The following is a 19,746-nucleotide window of genomic DNA, read 5'->3' as shown; positions in this document are numbered from 1 at the left end:
AAATAAGAATAAAAAGTCTCATTTTACAATGTAATACTCTTCCTTATACTGTTATTACAATGCGAATTGTAATTGCGCATTTTGAATTTTAATTACGCATTGCAAATTTTAGTGCTTGAAGGTGTCGTAATCTTTTGGAGCAAACATAACTTTTTCGTTAAGAAATTTTATTACATTCGCTGGCGCTAACTATAAAATTCGCAAACCTTCTTCCACTGTGGGAAGTGGTCGCTAAACAGTTTCCGGGTTCACAAAAGCTATAATAAATTTGCACAAATGCAAATTTAGTCGCACAGAGGCATAATTATTTTACAAACTTTCATTACATTCCCCCAATAGAGTGCAATGCCCCTAAATAAGTGTAGTCCAACTACGTGATGTCATACCTTTAGGTGGAGTAAAGATACCTGTTGGTGCTGTGGTTGAAACCCAAGTGTATTATGATTAATTGTACCAGAGATGTGCTGTGTAATAATATTATAATATATCAGGCTGAATATTTTGATTCTGTGGCACATGCATTTGCCTTTTCCTGTTATCAAAGTCAAAGAATCACTGGCACCCATATGAGTGTTTTTTCATCACTGGTTCCTCTATGGCGCGCACGGCCGTTGGCTTCCGGGTCATCATGCCGAGTGGCGCGAAGTTGGAATATTTAAAGGGGCTTTGAACTCAAACTCATTGCCCGTTGTTAGGTCTATCTTGTTTAGTATCTGGTTTTGACCCTTGCCTGCCGGACCATTCTGAATTCTACCAGTATTGACCCTTACCTTCCTGACTATTCTCTGAGCGCTGCCTGTACCAAACCCCCCGGATTGACCTTTCTTGAACTCTTTCAACGCTTTCTGTCTACTTCTGCCTTCCATCGAAAAACCTTGGTAACGACCGTGTCCAGAACTCTTGCTGGGCTCCTCTCTTATAAGACATCTGAGGAGCTAAGGGCTCATCCCGAAGCCAAAGGTGACTGCTACAAGCGGGAGCCTAGCACTTGTTCTAGATTTAGGGAGATGATCGTGACATAAGCATAAGCTATCATAACCTGTGCTGTGCCCAAAGCAAGCCATAAAGGGCTTTTTCATAATCTTGTTCCTCCCTATCATTTATTCAAGAACATCAAGGGGCACATTTACTAAGGGTCGAATTTTGAAGTGAAAAAAAAAAAACGTTGAAATTCGACCATCAAATAGGGTAGTTCGACATTTGAAGTTGAGGGATTTTTAAAATCGTACGATTCGAACGATTTAATCGTACGATCGTACGATTGTAGCAAAAATCCTTTGATTTCTCAAAACTTGCCCAAACACTCAAGATAGGTTATAGGAGGTCCCCGATAGGCTAAACAGCAATTCGGCAGGTTTAAGATGGCGAAGTGTCGAAGTCGAACTTCTTTAAAGAGACAGTACTTCGAATTTCGAAGTCGAAGTTTTTCACTTCAAATCTAAGTCGAAGTCGAATTTGGCCTATTCGATGGTCGAAGTATCAAAAATTACTTCAAAGTTTAATGTTTTTGAAATTCGAAAATTCACTTCGACCCTTAGTATATGTGCCCCCAAGTGATATCTCCAACAGATATTCCAGCAATTTTGCCTTTATCTTCAATGTTGTTAAAAATGATATCAACAAAACACAAGCATTATAAGATATATTTTAAGTCTTAAGCTGGCCATAGACACAAAGATCCGATTGTACGAATCCTCGATTCGTACTTTTTTCAGACCGCGTGTGGAGAGTCCCGACATTATTCGTAACATGGAGATCGGTCGTTTGGACGATCGGCCAGGTTTAAAGATTTCTTTTTCGGCTAACCATAATATCTCTACATGTATTGCCGATCTGACGATATCACTGTGAGCTTCCCAGAAGAATTTGTCGGCCATACTTTGCACGATTGCTGTGACGGGCAGGACATCGCTGGTTTGTTCTCTTTGCTGCTTTATTTTATCTTTATGGTTAGTGGCAGGTCGGGAAAGGGCACTGAACGGCCAATATGAAGCTAAAATCTGCATGTCTATGGCCACCTTAAAATGAAGATATTAATTTTGCACATTGGACTGAGAATTTGGACTATGCCTATGAGGCATAACAAAAAGTTTTAAATTAATGCTGCTCAATGGACGCTTATTCCAGAGCCTCCTGCTCCATTATACCTAGTAATGTCTAAAGTGGGTGAGTTGCACTGTGTTGTAAGCCATACATGTCCTTCTTTGACTAGAGGATTAATAAAAAAATGATCCTGCCTTGGAACAAAAACAAATGGCTAAACAATGTAGACTCAATTGCAAATAATATCAAATATCTACTTTTAAATGTTCAGAAATCACTATTGTTTTCTTACAGAAACATTGATATAAGAGCTTATATAAAGGACAATATACCCACTGCTGTGAAATATAAGAATGTCATTGTGGTGTTCAGTAACAATATAACAGTAATACAGTCAGAGAATTCCACTTGTATGTGCTCTAGGAGGCTGCAGTTATTAAATCAACTAAAATAAACTAAACATTCACTTCCTTCCCACTAACTGACAATGTGTTGTGGTATTATGGTACAGTATAAATACAGAGTGGCATGATCAGGGTCGGACTGGGCCGGCAGGACACTGGGAAAAACCTGGTGGCCCCCAGCGCTTGTGGGCCCTGCCAGCTTAGACCTGCTTCCACCTGCCTGGCGATCTCTCCCCTCCCTGACCAATAGAAGAGAATCGCAACTACAAGATAATCAGGGCAGGGAGGAAAACTTGTTGTGGACAGCTGCCAAAGCGGGGGCCCTGAAGTTGGCGGGGGTCGGGGGCCAGGAGTGGATGCGTTTGTGCCCGATATACACGTTCAATTTCACCATTTTACACTTATAGGGCTTTTGAACAAGCATATTCTTTTTATTGATCATAAAACAGGCAATATATACATATATACATTTTTATGGTGTAAGGTCTATGCTGTATCACAAATAAGGTCATACTCTACCTCTGCACTCAGGAGAAGGCATGAATAAAAGGTCTTGTGTGTCGTACAGTACATCTATTAAGCCTCTTTTCTTTCTCTTGTACCTGGAGAGCTGGATCCTTCCAGTTTAGTGCTGATTTACCCTGGGAACTGTTAGGCTTCAGTAAACCACTTTGCAAATATATGCAAGTTATTCCTCCCTTTGAATGTAATGAAATCTTTGTGTTTTTCCTTTAGAGGGAGTGAAGCTGTTTGGTGAAAAGCTAGACATGTTCCTCTCAGAATAATTACCCCAGATGATTTCCCATATCCTCTTAGTAGTATACAAAATATTTGCATGGCTGTGAGGTGGAAGAGTTAAGTATTTGTATTGTTAATCAACTTGCACCACATACAACTGTGTGAATGGTTAAATTACCACGACCCAAGTCCTGTTGTCCACCTTAAAGAAGAATTAAAGCTTAACTACAGAAGTAGCTAGAAATATTGCATATTATATATATTATATTATATATTAGCAGTAAAGATCTGTGCCTCCAAAGTTGCCACAGTAGCTCCATATCTTCTTTTCTGCTTATTTACTGCACATGCTCTGTGCTGCTCTCAGATACATAGGGGCAGATTTATCAAAGATCAAGGTGAATTTTCGAATGAAAAAAAAAAATCGAATTTCGAGCTATTTTTTGTGTACTTTGACTAGGGAATTGTCCAAATTCGATTCGAATTTGAAAAAGATTCAAATATTTGAATACCAAAATTTATCATGTACTGTCTTTTTAAAATTAGACTTCAACCATTCGCCATCTAAAACCTGGCGAATTGTTGTTTTAGCCTATGGGGGACCTCCTAGAACCTATTTGGAGTCAATTGGTGGACTTTGAAAAATCAAAGTTTTTTTTTGGGAAAAACTTTGAATGTAATTTTATCGAATGCACTATTCCTTCAATTCGTACGATTCGAATTTGGCTGAATACGGACCTATTTGATCGGAAACGGACCTATTCAACCGAAAACAACTTCGACTTCATTTCGGTTGGTTTTTTTTAATTTGAATTTCAAAGTTTTTTCAATTACAAATTTGACCCTTGATAAATATGCCCCTTCCTTTTTAAAAATGATCTTACTGGTGCCCAGTGCTCTGTGCAGGAGAAGGAATGCAGCAAGTTACACAAGGGAGCAGAAATACATCCGTCCTGCACACAGTGACCATTGTGTCTGATAAACCTATTCTTTATTACAAGTCCTAGCTATACAACATGGCAGGGCTTCAGTATGGTAAGGGAACTGAACCATTCAATTACACAAAACTCTGCAAACTAAAACATGATCATAAATGTGACAGATAAAGATTTTACTATGTATGTGTCATTGTCAGTGAGCACTAGGGATACCTGGGAACATGTAAGTAAAATGTCAGACTGGCTCTGTTACTTTTTCTCCCAGGTCGAGCAGTTTTATGAAGCTGGGTAATGATTTTATGCAAATATTTTTTTCAAGTGTAAAATCTGTCATAAAATCAAAAAAATCTGTCAAAAAAACAGCACTTTTTACACAGCATTTTAAACCAGTTTTCAAGCCAAAAATTCTGAACATCTAAATTTTTCTTATTGATTTCAATAGTTTACAAATAATCTAGAGTCTTGTAATATATTACAGGTGTAATTACCAGTGTTTTACCTGGTATATTAATATACACGCCTTGGTGTAAATTCATACATAAGGACAATAGAGCTTTTTTGGTGTAAAAGAATTTTTTAAACACATTTAAAATAAGTCTTGCTACATACTGTACTGCTCTACATATGCCCAAAACTGATAATAAAGTGAAAAGCACAGTTACAAGTATTTTACCTGAAAAGAAACGGGTAAAAACATCTAAGTAACAAAGAGAGTAGTTCCCTCTTATTTCTCCTGAAATGCTGAACAATCTCTAAATGAATAATGTAAAATACTGAAAGTTTTTTGCAGAAGTCAAGAAGCCTGACCTACCTAGATAAAGGTATAACATTGTGCAATAAACCAATTTGCTGCCATATGACCATATTTTGACCAGGTAGCTAGGGAATAATATAATCAGAACTACAAATAAAGAGACACAAGAAAAGGCCATTACGCACAACCAGATGGTTCCACTCTCTTCTGCACTATGAATCAGTCAGCATAAACAGCCACCACATATTTTATTTCCATCACACAGGAACAAATTATGGCCTGAAGAAATACTCAGAATTGCCGTTCTTTTAACTAGTATTACTTGCTAATTATATTGCCCTGAACTAATTGCCAGATAGATTCATTCGTTTTTTCTACAGTATATTTAACTACAAATAATAACAGCCGCATGAGTAATAACACAAAAAGCAAGCTGAATCCTTGACTGCCCTTTTGGGGCAGTTTAAACAAGAGTGAGTGCTCCCAATCTCACTAATTATATAATCCATGCAGGGAGCCATTCTATTGGGCTCCAACATTTATCAAGTGTGAAAGTGTGTAGCAGGGCAGGAATAGCTTCTTGCAAAGGACTTTAGCTAGCTGTATGAAGCCAATAAACAACATCCAAATGGCACTCACATATCACATGCAATAGTTATTGTTCTTTATCAACATCTCAGCAAAAGTTTTGAGGGCAACTTCCTTCTTCAATTGCTCAAGATTGCCCTCATAATGTTTGCTGATATCTTAGTAAAGCACCATAACTATTAAAAAATTATAAATAAAAGGCCTATTTATGCCTGTAAAATGATATACATCAGGGATGTCTGATTGAAACAAGTTGCAGATTAACACCTACAAAAATAATAGGGCCTCACCCAAACCCTGACTCTGTTAAGAATGATACTGCCATTGCATATTTATTCATTTTGCTATGTGAATTCAATTGGAAATTAATTTTTTCAGCTGTTCAAAGCAATCCAATACAGTCTGATGAACAAACACCTTGATAGAAAGTTTTCACACTTCAATAAAGCTTTCAATATCCAGTTTCTTCTGGAATATACAGGACCAGTAACATCAAAAACTGTAATTGTTTTAAAGTAATAAAAATATAATGCAGTGTTGCCCTGCACTAGTAAAACTGCTGTGTTTTCTTCAGAAAAATTACTATTGTTTATATAAATAAGCTGTTGTGTAGCAATGGGGGCAGCTATTCAAAGGAGAAAAGGCTCAAGTTACACAACAGATAGCAGATAAGCTCTGTAGAACATAATGCTATCTGTTATCCATTAGTTAACCTGTGCCATATAGCCGTTTTTCAATTTCCGCCATTGCTACTCAGCAGCTTGTTTATATGAACTATAGTAGTTTTTCTGAAGCAAACACATCAGTTTTACCAGCGTAGGGCAACACTACACTTTCAGTTTTTTGTGTTACTGTTCCTTTAAGCGCTGATGCTTGAGATCTGAATTTGAACCCCTGGCACCATCACAGACACAATAAATATGTTAACATTTACCCTGTATTCCTGTAAATATGCATTATTTGATTTGTTAATAAATTTGCAACCAAATAAAATTTAAATACCTAAAGTTAGAGTTTGGAAACCAAAGCTAATTGCAATCACAGCGGCTGAGCCTCTGGCCGTGTATGTCTAGGTAAGCAAAAAATACTGCAATCAAGCAGACTGATAAAATTAAGTAAATATTTGACTTCATTTCACGTTTCTAGACCCTGAAAGAAATTTAACTTAATTAATTAAACATATTTGGTCAAAGAAGCACATTCAGTGTTATTCACAAGACAAGTGACAGCCTGCTGATGATTTAAGAATTAATATTTCCGTGTTAATGGTTATGCTATGGGATAAGTGTGCTGCTTGGCAAACACACTACCAACAAATGCTTTACTATATTTTCTGTCCACATTGTATTTGTCCAGTGAAATGCATAATTACTTCTATCTTTGTTTTTAGTAGAGTTTACAATGAAATCAAGTTTCTGTGACAAGACTAGTGCAGTTTCGGCCTTACAGGCTCTGCTCTTCTATGTTTGACCATAACCTTTATTTTCCATTCTTATAGCCCTCTTCAAATGTATTAGTATCCATCAAAGCTCAACAGGAAATCTTAAGAGTAAAGAGCTCCTTTAATCTGGGCTTTTACTTTCCAGATTTCGTCTGGACAAAATCTGGAAAGTAAAAGCCCAGATTAAAGGAGCTCTTTAATGATCTTCCTGTTGAGCTTTAATGGATACTGATACATTAATAGTATTTGTAAAGTGTTGCAGACACCTGCAAATATGTTTGTTTTGTTGAGAATTGCATAAAATTTCTTAGGTTTTAAAGGTTAATAGTTTGAGGAAGTATCTCTAATGTTGGCAGTACTCAATTATATAAAATTGCATTCGCTTTGGCAAAAAGAAGAAGAAAGTTTTCTGACAATTTTCCAAATTTGTTTCTTAGTTAGAGCAAGGTATTGAACTAAACAATTAACTATGTCTCTATCTGTTAAGTAAAAAGCCTTGCCATTACAGATAAGCAAGTTCCAAAGACATATAAAGATGAAAGTGCTTCATAGGGCTTGAAACAAAATGTAATGTAATTGAAATATTTGCTTCAATAGTATAGACAATAAAAGAACAATGGAACCTAAGAAGGTTTGATTGCTGCTACTTGCAGCAATAAAAATGGTGATTTGTGCTATTGATTGTTGGTTTCCCATTCACATATGTCATAACTTGTCTCTAAGTGGACATGAGCACATATTTGTATACCAAACAATAGAATCTGCATTAAATAGAAGTTCATCTATGTATGAGCACTATATCGTTGAGATCAGTACACTAGAGTACTCACATCTCCCTGTATTTTTAGTTTAATTGTAAACCTGTACATAATTTAAAAATGAATATCTTAAGTATTTTAATAATAAATAGGCTGTAGCCCATGCCAATGTGTTTATTTTTCTTCTTTAATGATACAAGCATTATCTGGCACACAGCTGATAACCTTTGTTGGTAGGGTGTCTTGCCAACAGTGTATCTTCTTGAGTAACATGCTGTTGCGATATCACATTTGTTTCTTTGTATAGTTTATCCTTTAAGTCACTACAGTCATTTCAGTATAAACATTTTGCCACGTACGAGAAGATATATTATCATTTTAGCAGCTTCATAAATAGTACTTTGCTTACTCAAAATAGAGACCACTCAGGCCATTTCATTTTAAAGCTTTGCTTGGCTTTTTCAAGTCCCAAAGTTCAATAAATAAAAACAAATATAGATCATCCTTCAGCTGGTCTTATTTCATTTGTGGGGATCATTGGCTGTTGTTTCTGTCCATCATGTGAGCAGTTTGACACAGCATTTGCTACTTGGCAAAATTTCCTGAGCAGAATTTGTCGAAGCAAGAGGTAAACCCATGGGTCAAGTATCTGGTTAAGTGAGGCCAGACGGATAGCAGTCAAAAAGAAATTGCAGTCTTTCTGTAGCTCTGTATTTTGCTCTGAATCTTTTGGCTTGCAGTGTTCAACTGAAGTATGATTGGACATCATTTTCAGCATGATTACCTATTTGGAAACACACAGAACATAAATACATTAGCTCAGTATGATTGAAAGTCACAGAACACATTGTATTACCGCATTTAAGGGTGATTCATTGATTGTTTCTGTGCTGTTATGAGGTCTGACCTCAAAGGCTGAAGCCTGAGCAGTAGGCTGGCTTAGAAACCTCTTCCTCTGCTTCCAAAGATTTGGGAGCTCAGCAGTCACTAATGAAAAACCTGTGTAGTTTTAGGGGCCGATTCACTAAAAGTCGAATATCGAGGGTTAATTAACCCTCAATATTCGACTAGGAATTAAAATCCTTCGACTTCGAATATCGAAGTCGAAGGATTTAGCGCAGATAGTTAATTCCTTCGATCGAACGATAAAATCCTTTGCATTGAACGATTCGAAGGATTTAAATCCAACGATCGAAGGAATATCCTTCGATCAAAAAAAGTTAGCCAAGCCTATGGGGACTTCCCCATAGGCTAACATTGACTTTGCTATTTTTTAGATGGCGAACTAGGGGGTCGAAATTTTTTTTAAAGAGACAGTACTTCGACTATCGAATGGTCGAGCGATTTTTACTTCGAATAGTTCGATTCGAAGTCGTAGTCGAAGGTCGAAGTAGCCCATTCGATGGTCGAAGTAGCCCAAAAAAAACGTAGAAATTCGAAATGTTTTACCTTCGAATCATTCACTCGAAGTTAGTGAATCGGCCCCTTAAAGTACTGTAAAATGGCAAATTGTCTCGTCCTGGTGAATGTAATTATTTCCAATTACCAAGGCTAATGTAAAAGTGGTTACAGGGTTAGATAATGAAAAGATATCAACTGCATGTCATCAATACAAAAAAATGAATATTATCAGAACTGACAATAATGTCATATGTATATTTGCCTAGTTAGTCTTTAGAGTGTGCCAGAGATGCTGTTTGTAGCAAAAGGGCAATATTATGAGTGGGCACAACCATAACTTTCCTGACAAAACAACCTTTTTCAAATACTCCAATTTATAAATAATCATATTATCACAATAAAATCTTTGCCTTTACCAAGCAATTATGCCTTCTTAAACATTCCTATTTGGGATACAGCTGTGTTGGTATTTAAAAGTAATTTGTCTTTATTTTAAAGTATATATCGTATTTTTTGTACACTTTCATATTTGCAATTTCAATTCTAACGATATTATTTCCTATATAAAAGCAGTCAGGCTTGTTCCCCAAGCTCTCCATGTAACAACTCATAACTGCAATGAACAATAAAAAAGTAAGCAGCGCCACATGTTTTGTTTTGGCTCTCACATTAAAAATGTTGACCTCTTTTGTAAGGAATTAATTTCGATATTGATTGAACTTGACAAAAGATTTTGGCACACATGAGAAAGATTGCATTAATGCTGTAAAATATTTTCATGGAAGAGTTCCAAATCAGTTAAAACATTAATTATTAAGGCAAGTGCTGCCATGTAGAAACACAAAATTAGACATGGAATTGAGCCAGCAAAGTTGCCTGTAACAGCCAATCAGAAAAATGCTTATTATAAGTCTACTACCAATTAAAAAACAAAAGCAAAACTCTTAACTAGCTGCTATGGTGCACTGGTGAGATTTAGCACTTATCTTTGGTAATTAGGCCCTTAGATTAGTCCTATATTGCTCTATGAACTGTGTAGAAATATCTGTGTACTGAAGGGGGATCATTTATTACAGCAAGTGCAACATTTTAGAATGGATGCAAAACTGAATGTCTACTGATGCTATTAAGGATACTTGTGTCCATACATTCTCCTAGCAACTTGTAGTAATGCACAAATCCCTAAGAGAACCCTAGAATTACTGTCAGGTAATTCCAGAGTTCCCATAGTGGGTTAAGGCCATTATACCACCTTATTACACTACTCGTAATGGTATGTTGGACAGTATTTAATCATAAAAATGACTGGTGCTTGCCAGGCAGAGTTTCACTTGAATTGGGGGTCTTGCATAGACTTGGCCAAATGGACTGCTGTATGGTCTAAACTGACCCACTGTTTAATATCGGAATGTTGGAAGAAAGTCAGAGTGTATTTTCCATACAAGATCTGTTTTCATAACCATAGAAATGCAGGAAATACATTAGTATCTCCTCGTGTTCCTCCTGATTTAAAAAAAGATAAAAGGACTACAGATAAAAACTAGAACAACTGATCAACGATAGACATTTGAGCTATGACTTAACACAGAGAATATTTCAGGGACTTTTTGTAGAGAGGTGGCCATGCTGAATACTTCGCTGGTCCCATAATATAAGGAGCACATTAAATGAAACTGCCAATGAATGCTGAAAGTATTATGAAAAAGTCTCTTGCATTAGAAACACCAAAACTGACACAAATCAGTTATAATGTTTCAACTATATGTATGTGCTATCTATATGTAATCAATAAATATCATATGGACCTGATAATAATAGCACACAAAAGCAGACCTTGAATCAAATACGTTTGAATAAAATATTTGAAAGTGTGTTAAGGGGCATATGATTGTTGTGTATTTCTTCAGTCTATATGAAGAACCAGTGTTTGCATCTTGCTACCATACTTCCTTATTCCCTAGCTACAGAGAGGAGTGGCTCAGCACATTATTTAAATACAGATTGTAGGAAAGTAATTTATTATGGTGGTTTCTTTTTAAGAAGTACACTATGGGGCAGATTTAAGAACATTCTGGGAAAGTTTGCTTCTCTGATTGAACCTTTTTAGCATACTCTATTTTAGTCTATTTATCCACAGTTTTTCTGTCATAAGTGTAAAATCCATAAAATCCACAAACACAAAAGTATGTTAAGTTAAAGCTATCAATGTCATATAGAAATTAGGGATGCACCGAATCCAGGATTCGGTTCGGGATTCGGCCAGGATTCAGCCTTTTTCAGCAGGATTCGGCCGAATCTGCCACCCGGCCGAACTGAATCCTAATTTGCATATGCAAATTAGGAGTGGGGAGAGAAATTAGCCGACTTTTTGTCACAAAACAAGGAAGTAAAAAATGTTTTCCCCTTCCCAACCCTAATTTGCATATGCAAATTAGGGTTCGGATTCGGTTCAGTATTCGGCCGAATCCTTTGTGAAGAATTCGAGGGTTTGGCCGAATCCAAAATAGTGGATTCGGTGCATCCGATTCGGTGCATCCCTAAGAGAGGAAGCTGCTCTTCTTTTCTTGCAAAGGTCTGTCTATTATTCGTGATTTTAGTGGTTTCTAAAAATGTTCCATTTTAGAACAAATTTTTCAAGGTTTTCAGATTTTTTTTCTTTATGACCACTCTTTATAGCAAATTTATAAAGGTGCCAAAAGAACAGCACTAAAATACACCAAACACCTCAGTATTAATAGCACAGAGCACAAAATAAAACCCCAATGCAAGTAGGAAACTGTGTAATGGTTTCATACAGACTTGCAACTGTTAAATGTCCAGAATTTGAAAAAGCTGCGTAAAGCCTGGAATTGAATACTTTCTACTCTGATTTTTATTATGCGTCAATATGTTACACTCGGTCTGAAATTGCATAAATGGCCTTAAAAAAATACACACCTTCTAATCAGCATGGTTAAGAATGCTCATCTTTGCAAATGTTTTGTTCTAACAATTCTGAAGATGACCGTGATATCTGTTGTAACTAAAAGGCAGTTATGTTCTGTTTATATCAGTGTATATTCTAGCCTGCATTTCCTGGAAGTGATGCCTGACACATGGTAAAGAAGCCTGAGATGTCTAACCACTACATGCTAAAGTCACAGGTTGCCCAGCAACAGTACAGATGGCAAAGACTGAACATTTCTAGCAAATTTGTTGTTTCTAAGTGATTATATGCTTTCAAGTAAATGGACAACAAGTTGCAATTCTGCACGACACAGTCAGTAAAAAAAAACAATCGTTACATTGGGTTGAAAAAAACCCAAAGTTCATCAAGTTCAGCCCCTCCAAATGAAATTCAGTATCCATACACTCACATAAACTATATATATTCATACACTAGCTATAGATTTAAGTATCAATCAATAGCCTTGGATATTATGCTTTTCCAAGAAATCATCCAAGCCACTCTTAAAAGCATTAAAGGAAAACTATACCCCCAAACAATGTAGGTCTCTATAAAAAGATATTGCATGAAACAGCTCATATGTAAAACCCTGCTTCATGTAAATAAACCATTTTCATAATAATATACTTTTCTAGTAGTATGCGCCATTGGGAATCATAAATAGAAAATTGCCATTTTAAAAAATCCCCTGGGATTGTACGATTCACTGTGCACACAAATAACCATCAAACCATCAAACCATACATGTTAGGTCACATGAGCCAATTAACAGACAGAGTTCTGTCTTTTGCTGCAACACTTCTTCCTGTTACAGTTAGAGCTGCAGTATTTCTGGTCAGGTGATCTCTGAGGCAGCACACAGACCATCACAAAATGGTGGTTTAAGGCAAGAGATATAAAAGGGCAAGATTTACATATATAGACCAGTTTGGTAAGATTCTTTAATATGCCACTTAATTTGATATAAACTATCTGTTGCTTAAATATTCATTTTGGGGCTATAATTTTCCTATAACAGAATCAGCCATCACAACATCACCCAGCAGTGCATTCCACAATCTCACTGTGAAGAACCACCTACGCTGCTTCAAATAGTTCTTTTCCTTTAGTCTGATGGAGTGGCCTCTGGTACAGTGATCCTCTTTATGGGGAAAACATGCCCCTACTATTTGTCTATAATGTCCTCTAATATACTTGTAAAGTGTCTCAAGTGTCAACCCCAACCTTAACAGTCAACTCTCATAATTGAAGTCTTTCATCCCTTTAACCAGTTTAGTTGCAAATCTCTGCACTCTCTGCAGCTCATCACCTGCATACTCCAGATGAGGCCTCACCAGGGACCTATAAAAAGCCAAAATTGTGTATTCATCACTTAAGTTAATGCCCTTTTTTATGCAAGACAGAACTTTATTTGCTATAGTGGCAACAGAATGGCACTGCCCAGACAACTTGTTACCCACAGAAAACCCTAGATCCTTCTCAGTTAAAAAAACCCCAAACACACTGCCATTTAGTGTATAACTTGCATTAATATTATTTTTGCCAAAGTACATAACCTTGCATTTCTCAACATCTAGGGGCAGATTTATCAAGGGTTGAATTTCGAAGTGATAAATACTTCAAAATTCGACCCTCGAATTGAAATACTTTGACTTCGAATATCGAAGTCAAAGTATTTTTCAACGAAATCGTTCGATTGAACAATTAAATCGTTCAAATAGAACGAGTTTAGCTTACAATCAAACGATTTTACTTTGATGTGTAAAAATTGTCTAGAATGTCCCCATAGGCTAACATAGCACTTCGGCAGGTTTAATTTGGCGAAGTATTGAAGTTTTTTTTAGAGAGACAGTACTTTGATTACCGAATGGTCGAATATTCGAACGATTTAACTTCGAAGCTAATTCGAAGTCGTAGTAGCCTATTCGATGGTCGAAGTATCCCAAAAATTACTTCGAAATTCGAACTTTTTTAACTTCAAAAATTCACTCGAACCTTAGTAAATCTGCCCCTAAACCTCATTTTCCAGTTTGAATTTGGAATATAAGCCTAAATATGCCACCCATATGTATCTGATGGAGTTTTGATATGACTCATATATGTACAGAATACTATCACCTAATTCAGGGTGAGTTTATAGCACATGCAGAATTACACCAAAGGTATAATTTGCTCCTTATATATGATACAAGTGTGACTCATGCTGACTGTAAAATCAACCTGTAGCTAGTACATTGTAGCTACTGGGATAGAAAGGTACTGGGATAAAAAGACTGGCTATTTAACTTATATGCTATCATATCAAATTATACTGTGCATTGATTTACATTAAATAATTGTGCATATGCTGGTTCACACTACAGAATATCACTCCTTGAGTTTGAAATTGTTTACGTCTACTAGGGTCAAATCAAAGCATTTGGTGGAAGGGATTTACAAACCTGATTTTGTTCTGCCAAACCTGCTAGGTTTCCACAGTGACTTGCTACTTTGTGCATAAAGCATAGGCTCACAGTGACCATTATCTCAATCCATCATCACAGCTGGTCGTATTTATTAATCTGTCATCCTAGTCATCTCATGGTTTGATCCTGCATTTTCATCCTCCACTTTTATTTGTTATCCATGACAGGAGGGACTTACTGTGTGTGTTAGAGTTTACTACATAAAAACTCACCCAATCTCCATTCCAATGGGTTGTTTAGAAGTGTGTTTATCAATGGGGGGAAGTTAGAGTTCTCCATTTGATAAATATGCTTTGAAAAATCTCATTGAAATTAATAAAAAATGGGTGAATTTTTCTGTAGTAAACTATAATATATATAAATGGATTAGTATACCTGTGCTTTATATGTCTACATACAAGAATATGGTAAGGTAATGCTTTGCTGGTAATTGATGTTTTTCTGTTACAGGTATAGGATACGTAATGAAGAAACGCATTATCCAAAAAGTTCCAAATTACAGAAAGGGCATCTCCCATAGACTCAATTTTAATCATATAATTTACATTTTTAAAAATGATTTCCTTTGTCTCTGTAATAATAAAACAGTACCTTGACCAACTGAGATATAATTAATACTTTTTGGAAGCAAATTAAATTGGCTTTAATTTAGGTGTACATTATTTTTTAATAGACTTAAGCTATTGAGATCTATATTACAAAAGATCCCTTATCCAGAAAACCCCAAGTCCCGAGCATTCTGGATAACAGGTCCCATACCTGTAGATTGATCAAGAACTATGCCCTTTCTGCTTATGATAACAGCACAAGCAACCCATATTTTATATTTATCCTCCTGCAAATATCTTCAATTTTAATCTAGTCTTCTTTTCATATATTATAACTTATATACTCTGGACAATATTGCAGTGTCTTCACAAATCAGGATTTTCTTATGAATCAGGTTATCATGCCAGGCTCATAGTATCATGCCATCTCTAATTTCAATAATGAGAATGTTGTGTTTTGGCTGACAGTCATACTGCGACAATACTATAACCACACCAGGCTGTTGCTATAGCACCTTATAACTCCAGCACAAAAACAATGCGTGAATAAATCATAACCATATCCTAGCAAGTGCTTGTTTGTAAGATGAATGACAGAAAGTAGTAAGGACGCAGTATCCCTTCCATTATTCAGCGCTGTGAAATATGTTGGTGCTATATAAACACATATTCATAATAATAATTATTTACAGCAACAATTTTTTAAAAAAACCTTTTTCCCTGCACTGCAACATTGTGCTATAATAAAAGTTAAGGAAAGGTCTAAATGCTAAGCCTCCCACAGTGAGATCCTAATGCGTGTGTTAGAAAAATGAATAAGCAATAGCACTTTGTGCTTGTATAGAAGTAGATTCTTATTGAAGGCTTTGGAGGTGTGTGTATAACCACCAGTGTTCTCACATCTCCTAGAAAGGCACCTACATGGGTAACATTAGTAAAATGAAATGAAAATCCGAGAGAAGAAAATGATCAGTGACACATGCTGTTCACAAAGTTTCTCTATCTAATGAAAGAAAACATGACAAAAGCTGAATGTCAGTACAAGACTACTTGCCAAGAGGTTCTGCAGTAGCCAATGATGAAGCAGACTTTATTTTACTAGAAGCACTGCTTTATTACAAAAGGAAGGGGTATGTGAGTAATCATCTCTATAACTGGTGGCACATCAGAGGCAAATATGAATCTAAAGTTTGCTCTCTATTTCCCCTTTCCATGGCACTAGTGCAGGGGTGCCCAAAAAGTAGATCGGGATTTACCAGTAGACCTTTAGCTGGTGATCAGTAGATCTCAAGACACTGTCAACAAACAGCTTGTCTAAATCTCCCTCCTGTTTCATTCTTTTCATTCAGATTTTTATTATATTAAGGTTACAGGGTCAAGTGGGGTTTTATTGCCTTCTTCTGGATCAACTGGCAGTTAGGCAGGTTAAAAGTTTGAACTTGATGGATGCGTGTCTTTTTTCAACCTAACTTACTATGTTACTACATAAAAAATAGTTGCTTGTAAAATATAGCAATATACATTTTCTCATAAATCAATATTTAATTCATATTTTCCATGGAACAGAATGCTAACGCTATTTTATGGATTCAGATCATAATGGGACAACACCACTAAACGTCGTAAACTGTGGTGTGTGTCTCTACTGCTGGAACATTGTCCAAAAAATAAATCTAAATTTCTTTATTTCATTAATACGTCGTTCACAGTAGTCTAATCCCAAACAGACCCCAGTCTGAGGGCCATAGAGTTTAATTGACTAAGCAAAAATGAAAACAAAGTTGGGATAGACTTACTGTTTGATGAGAAAATCATATGCGGAAGAAGAAAAAGAACTGACCCATGAGACTGCACCACATCATCCCACAATCAAATCACTCGGTGAATCAACTTTAAAACATAACTTTTACTAAGTACATATAGTATAACCCCTAACCTAGGGTCTTTCCATCTCCCTACTCTTCCCTTATTCTAATGCCTTAGCTGGACTTTCTTCTTTATATGTACTTCAGAAAAGTTATGTTTTAAAGCTGATTAACGGAGAGATTTGATTGTGGGATGGGGTGGTGCAATTTCGTGGGTCAGTTCGTTTTCTTCTTCCACATGTGATTGATATATCAGACCCTGCACACCGTCCACTGTTTCTCTTAGTGATGAATGGTGCTGCCTGCTCTATTTTGTCTTTGTATAGATGAGAAAATCTTTATTAGGACATATTCAAACCTGACGTGTTTCGTGCCAAGGGTGGGGAGGGAGACTGTTAGCCTATGAGTAAGTGCCCACCGTTGGCACGAAACGCGTTAGGTTTGAATATGTCCTAATAAAGATTTTCTACTTTTAAATCATCTGGGCTCCTTTCTCATCTAACAGTAAGTCTATCCCTCCCACCTTTGTTTTCATTTGCGCTTGATCAGTAAAAGTAGAAAACTATGGGCACTCCTGCACTAGTGAGTGAGCAATAGAGAGAATGTGTCTCATTTCCATGTTCCTGGATGTATTTCTGTAGATAGAGGGGGAATATAGAGAGACAAGCGCCTACCAGGAGAGGGGACCAGCAGGTAAACAGGACGCACATGATGCCCATGAGTTGGATGAGGGTTTCTAACGTGATCCTTTCCCATTGCCTGCTCGCTTGGGACGTGCTGCTCCTGCGCTTACACCGGGACACCAAGGCGACGATGGTCGACAAGTTGCAAGCGAAAGTGGTAAAGAGCGACACAAGTCCGAGGCAGGCGAACGTTGAAGCGAAGAAGATGTTCCCCGGCGCCTCGCTGTCTCCTGTGCTGATGAAGCACCAAGTGCCCGGCCACTGCAGCGTGTACTGTCCCACCCCGAGGATAGGCAGGAGGGCAAAGGCCAGCACCCCGAGCCAGATGCAGAGGAGCAGCATGTTGGTAGCGCGGGGCTTCATGTGACAGGAGTACCAGTGAGGAGTGCGGATGGCCAGGGTGCGCTCTATCGCCATAGCGCTCGCTATAAACAGTGGGCACAGGCCGAACATAGTCATGCACAGTCCGAAGAAAGGACACAGGTGCCCCGAGGCATCCACCTTAGCCCACTGCCGGTTGGACAGGTACACGGAGATGACAATGGGGCTGGTGAGAAGTTGTCCTATGAAGTCTGTGAGTGCCAGGGAGCCGATGCACAGCAGGAACGAGTGTTTCCTCGCACTTTCCTTCTTCTTGTACGATTTATACACCAATAACATTGCCAGCGCGTTGCCCACCAGCCCCGTGATCATCATGGACAGTGGGAAAGCCACGGACACCGTGTTGCCCCCCTCCTCCGCCCTCGCCGTCATGTTACTCCTGTCCCGCTCCTTCATACTTGTAGAGGAGATGGGATCCAACATCCTCCTGCCCGTCCTATTCACTTCTCCTCAGGGGGGGCAACCACCCGCCTTTCGTGTTGGAGCTGCTCTAAGGTTCGGTGCCGAGGAACCGCCGCCCACCCAGCCATCCCTCTATAGACCACCTGCTGCCGCTGCTGCCTTCTCCGCAGACCTGTGGAGCGACATAAAAACTCTATATAAAAGCTGGAGGTGGGGCCCTCCGCGACGTCATCCCCATTCATTAAATGGAAGCGCCCTGACTGGAGACCTGGCGCTGTTTGTGCACATGAAGAAGAGCGGGTGAGCTGCGCCCACATAGACAACTGTCCCTTACTCCTGCCTTGTCTTTCTTACCTGCCTCACTAATATTTACAGCACTTTATTCTTGTTTAAAAGTCGTTACTGCTGTCAGAATGAACTTTACTCCTGCAGAGGAAGCAATTTGTCAGCGGTCCCCACAGTAACAATATTTCAGCCCCATCCCACCTTGGAAAGGCATTTTTGATAAACATATAGTGAAACGAATTATCTGTCAACGCCTCCAATATCTGCTAGACTGGAACCCCAGCAGCAGTCACAGGGTTGCTCGTGTATAATAACTATGGCTCATTGTTTTCCCAGGCAACTCACTATTGGCAGGTCAGCTCTGCCCCCTTATCTACTGGAGTGTGGAGCCTATAGTGTATATTGTACAACACATTGCCTGTAGAAAAGGGACTAAGAGGTACACTATCAACACCATCTAAGTACAGTACATAAAAACAAGAAAATAGAAAGAGATAGCAGTTCATGGACTGCTTAGGAGGCTGCTAATCAGAGCAGGAAGACAATTATTTCTCTTAGTTCCCTCGGATAATTACAAATAGTTGATCTTTTAAATTATAAAGGTGTCTCCCCAATCCTGCAATCAATAGGGCTCTCCTCCACCCTCCAATAGACGCTTTCTACAATTAGATTGCTGTACCTCAAAGACTCTAGGTCATTAAGGGGGAAAAGGACAGATAAAGAATATAGTGCATTATTTTAAATTACAGCCGGGGATCTGACACCAGTGTATTGGATTAAAAAAGACACTAAAGGACTACTGAGTAATAAACTGATGTGCTGCACTGTTTTTGAAGCGATTTTACTGGAGATACATCCGTGAGTGTAATCTTAACTATTTATTAAAATTGTATAAACACTTCCACACATGTTGCTTTATTTTACCCACTAAAGGTGGCCATAGACGTAACAATTACGATCTTTCTTGGAAAAGATCTTTCCAAGAAAGATTGTTCGTTTCAATACACACGTGTAGAGCTGAATCGTCGATATACAGGTAGATATACGGGAAGAAACAATAGAATTCTACCTGTATCTCACAATGCAGCACTAACAATGGGCGATG

At 37.8% G+C, this 19,746-nt stretch overlaps 2 protein-coding genes across 2 annotated transcripts in view; one reads left to right on the top strand and one right to left on the bottom strand.

Moving 5' to 3' along the window:
- The window catches only part of cth.S (cystathionine gamma-lyase S homeolog), a 147,050-nt gene extending 139,970 nt beyond the window's left edge, over positions 1-7,080 (top strand). The window contains 1 exon segment of the mRNA XM_041591495.1: positions 6,964-7,080. Within this exon segment, the coding sequence (XP_041447429.1) occupies positions 6,964-7,080 (117 nt within the window).
- A 55-nt stretch (positions 7,081-7,135) lies between these two features.
- Positions 7,136-19,600, bottom strand: ptger3.S (prostaglandin E receptor 3 S homeolog). The gene is made up of 2 exons (XM_018260738.2): positions 17,565-19,600; positions 7,136-8,448 (listed from the first exon to the last, which is right to left on the bottom strand). The coding sequence occupies exons 1-2, from the start codon at positions 18,375-18,377 to the stop codon at positions 8,164-8,166; spliced, it is 1,098 nt and encodes a 365-aa protein (XP_018116227.1). The 5' UTR covers positions 18,378-19,600; the 3' UTR covers positions 7,136-8,163.
- Positions 19,601-19,746: the final 146 nt, after the last annotated feature.

This window comes from Xenopus laevis, chromosome 4S (genome assembly GCF_017654675.1).
Source record: "Xenopus laevis strain J_2021 chromosome 4S, Xenopus_laevis_v10.1, whole genome shotgun sequence".
In the NCBI taxonomy this organism is placed as follows: Eukaryota; Metazoa; Chordata; class Amphibia; order Anura; family Pipidae; genus Xenopus; species Xenopus laevis.
This window is presented reverse-complemented; position numbering and strand designations above follow the sequence as displayed.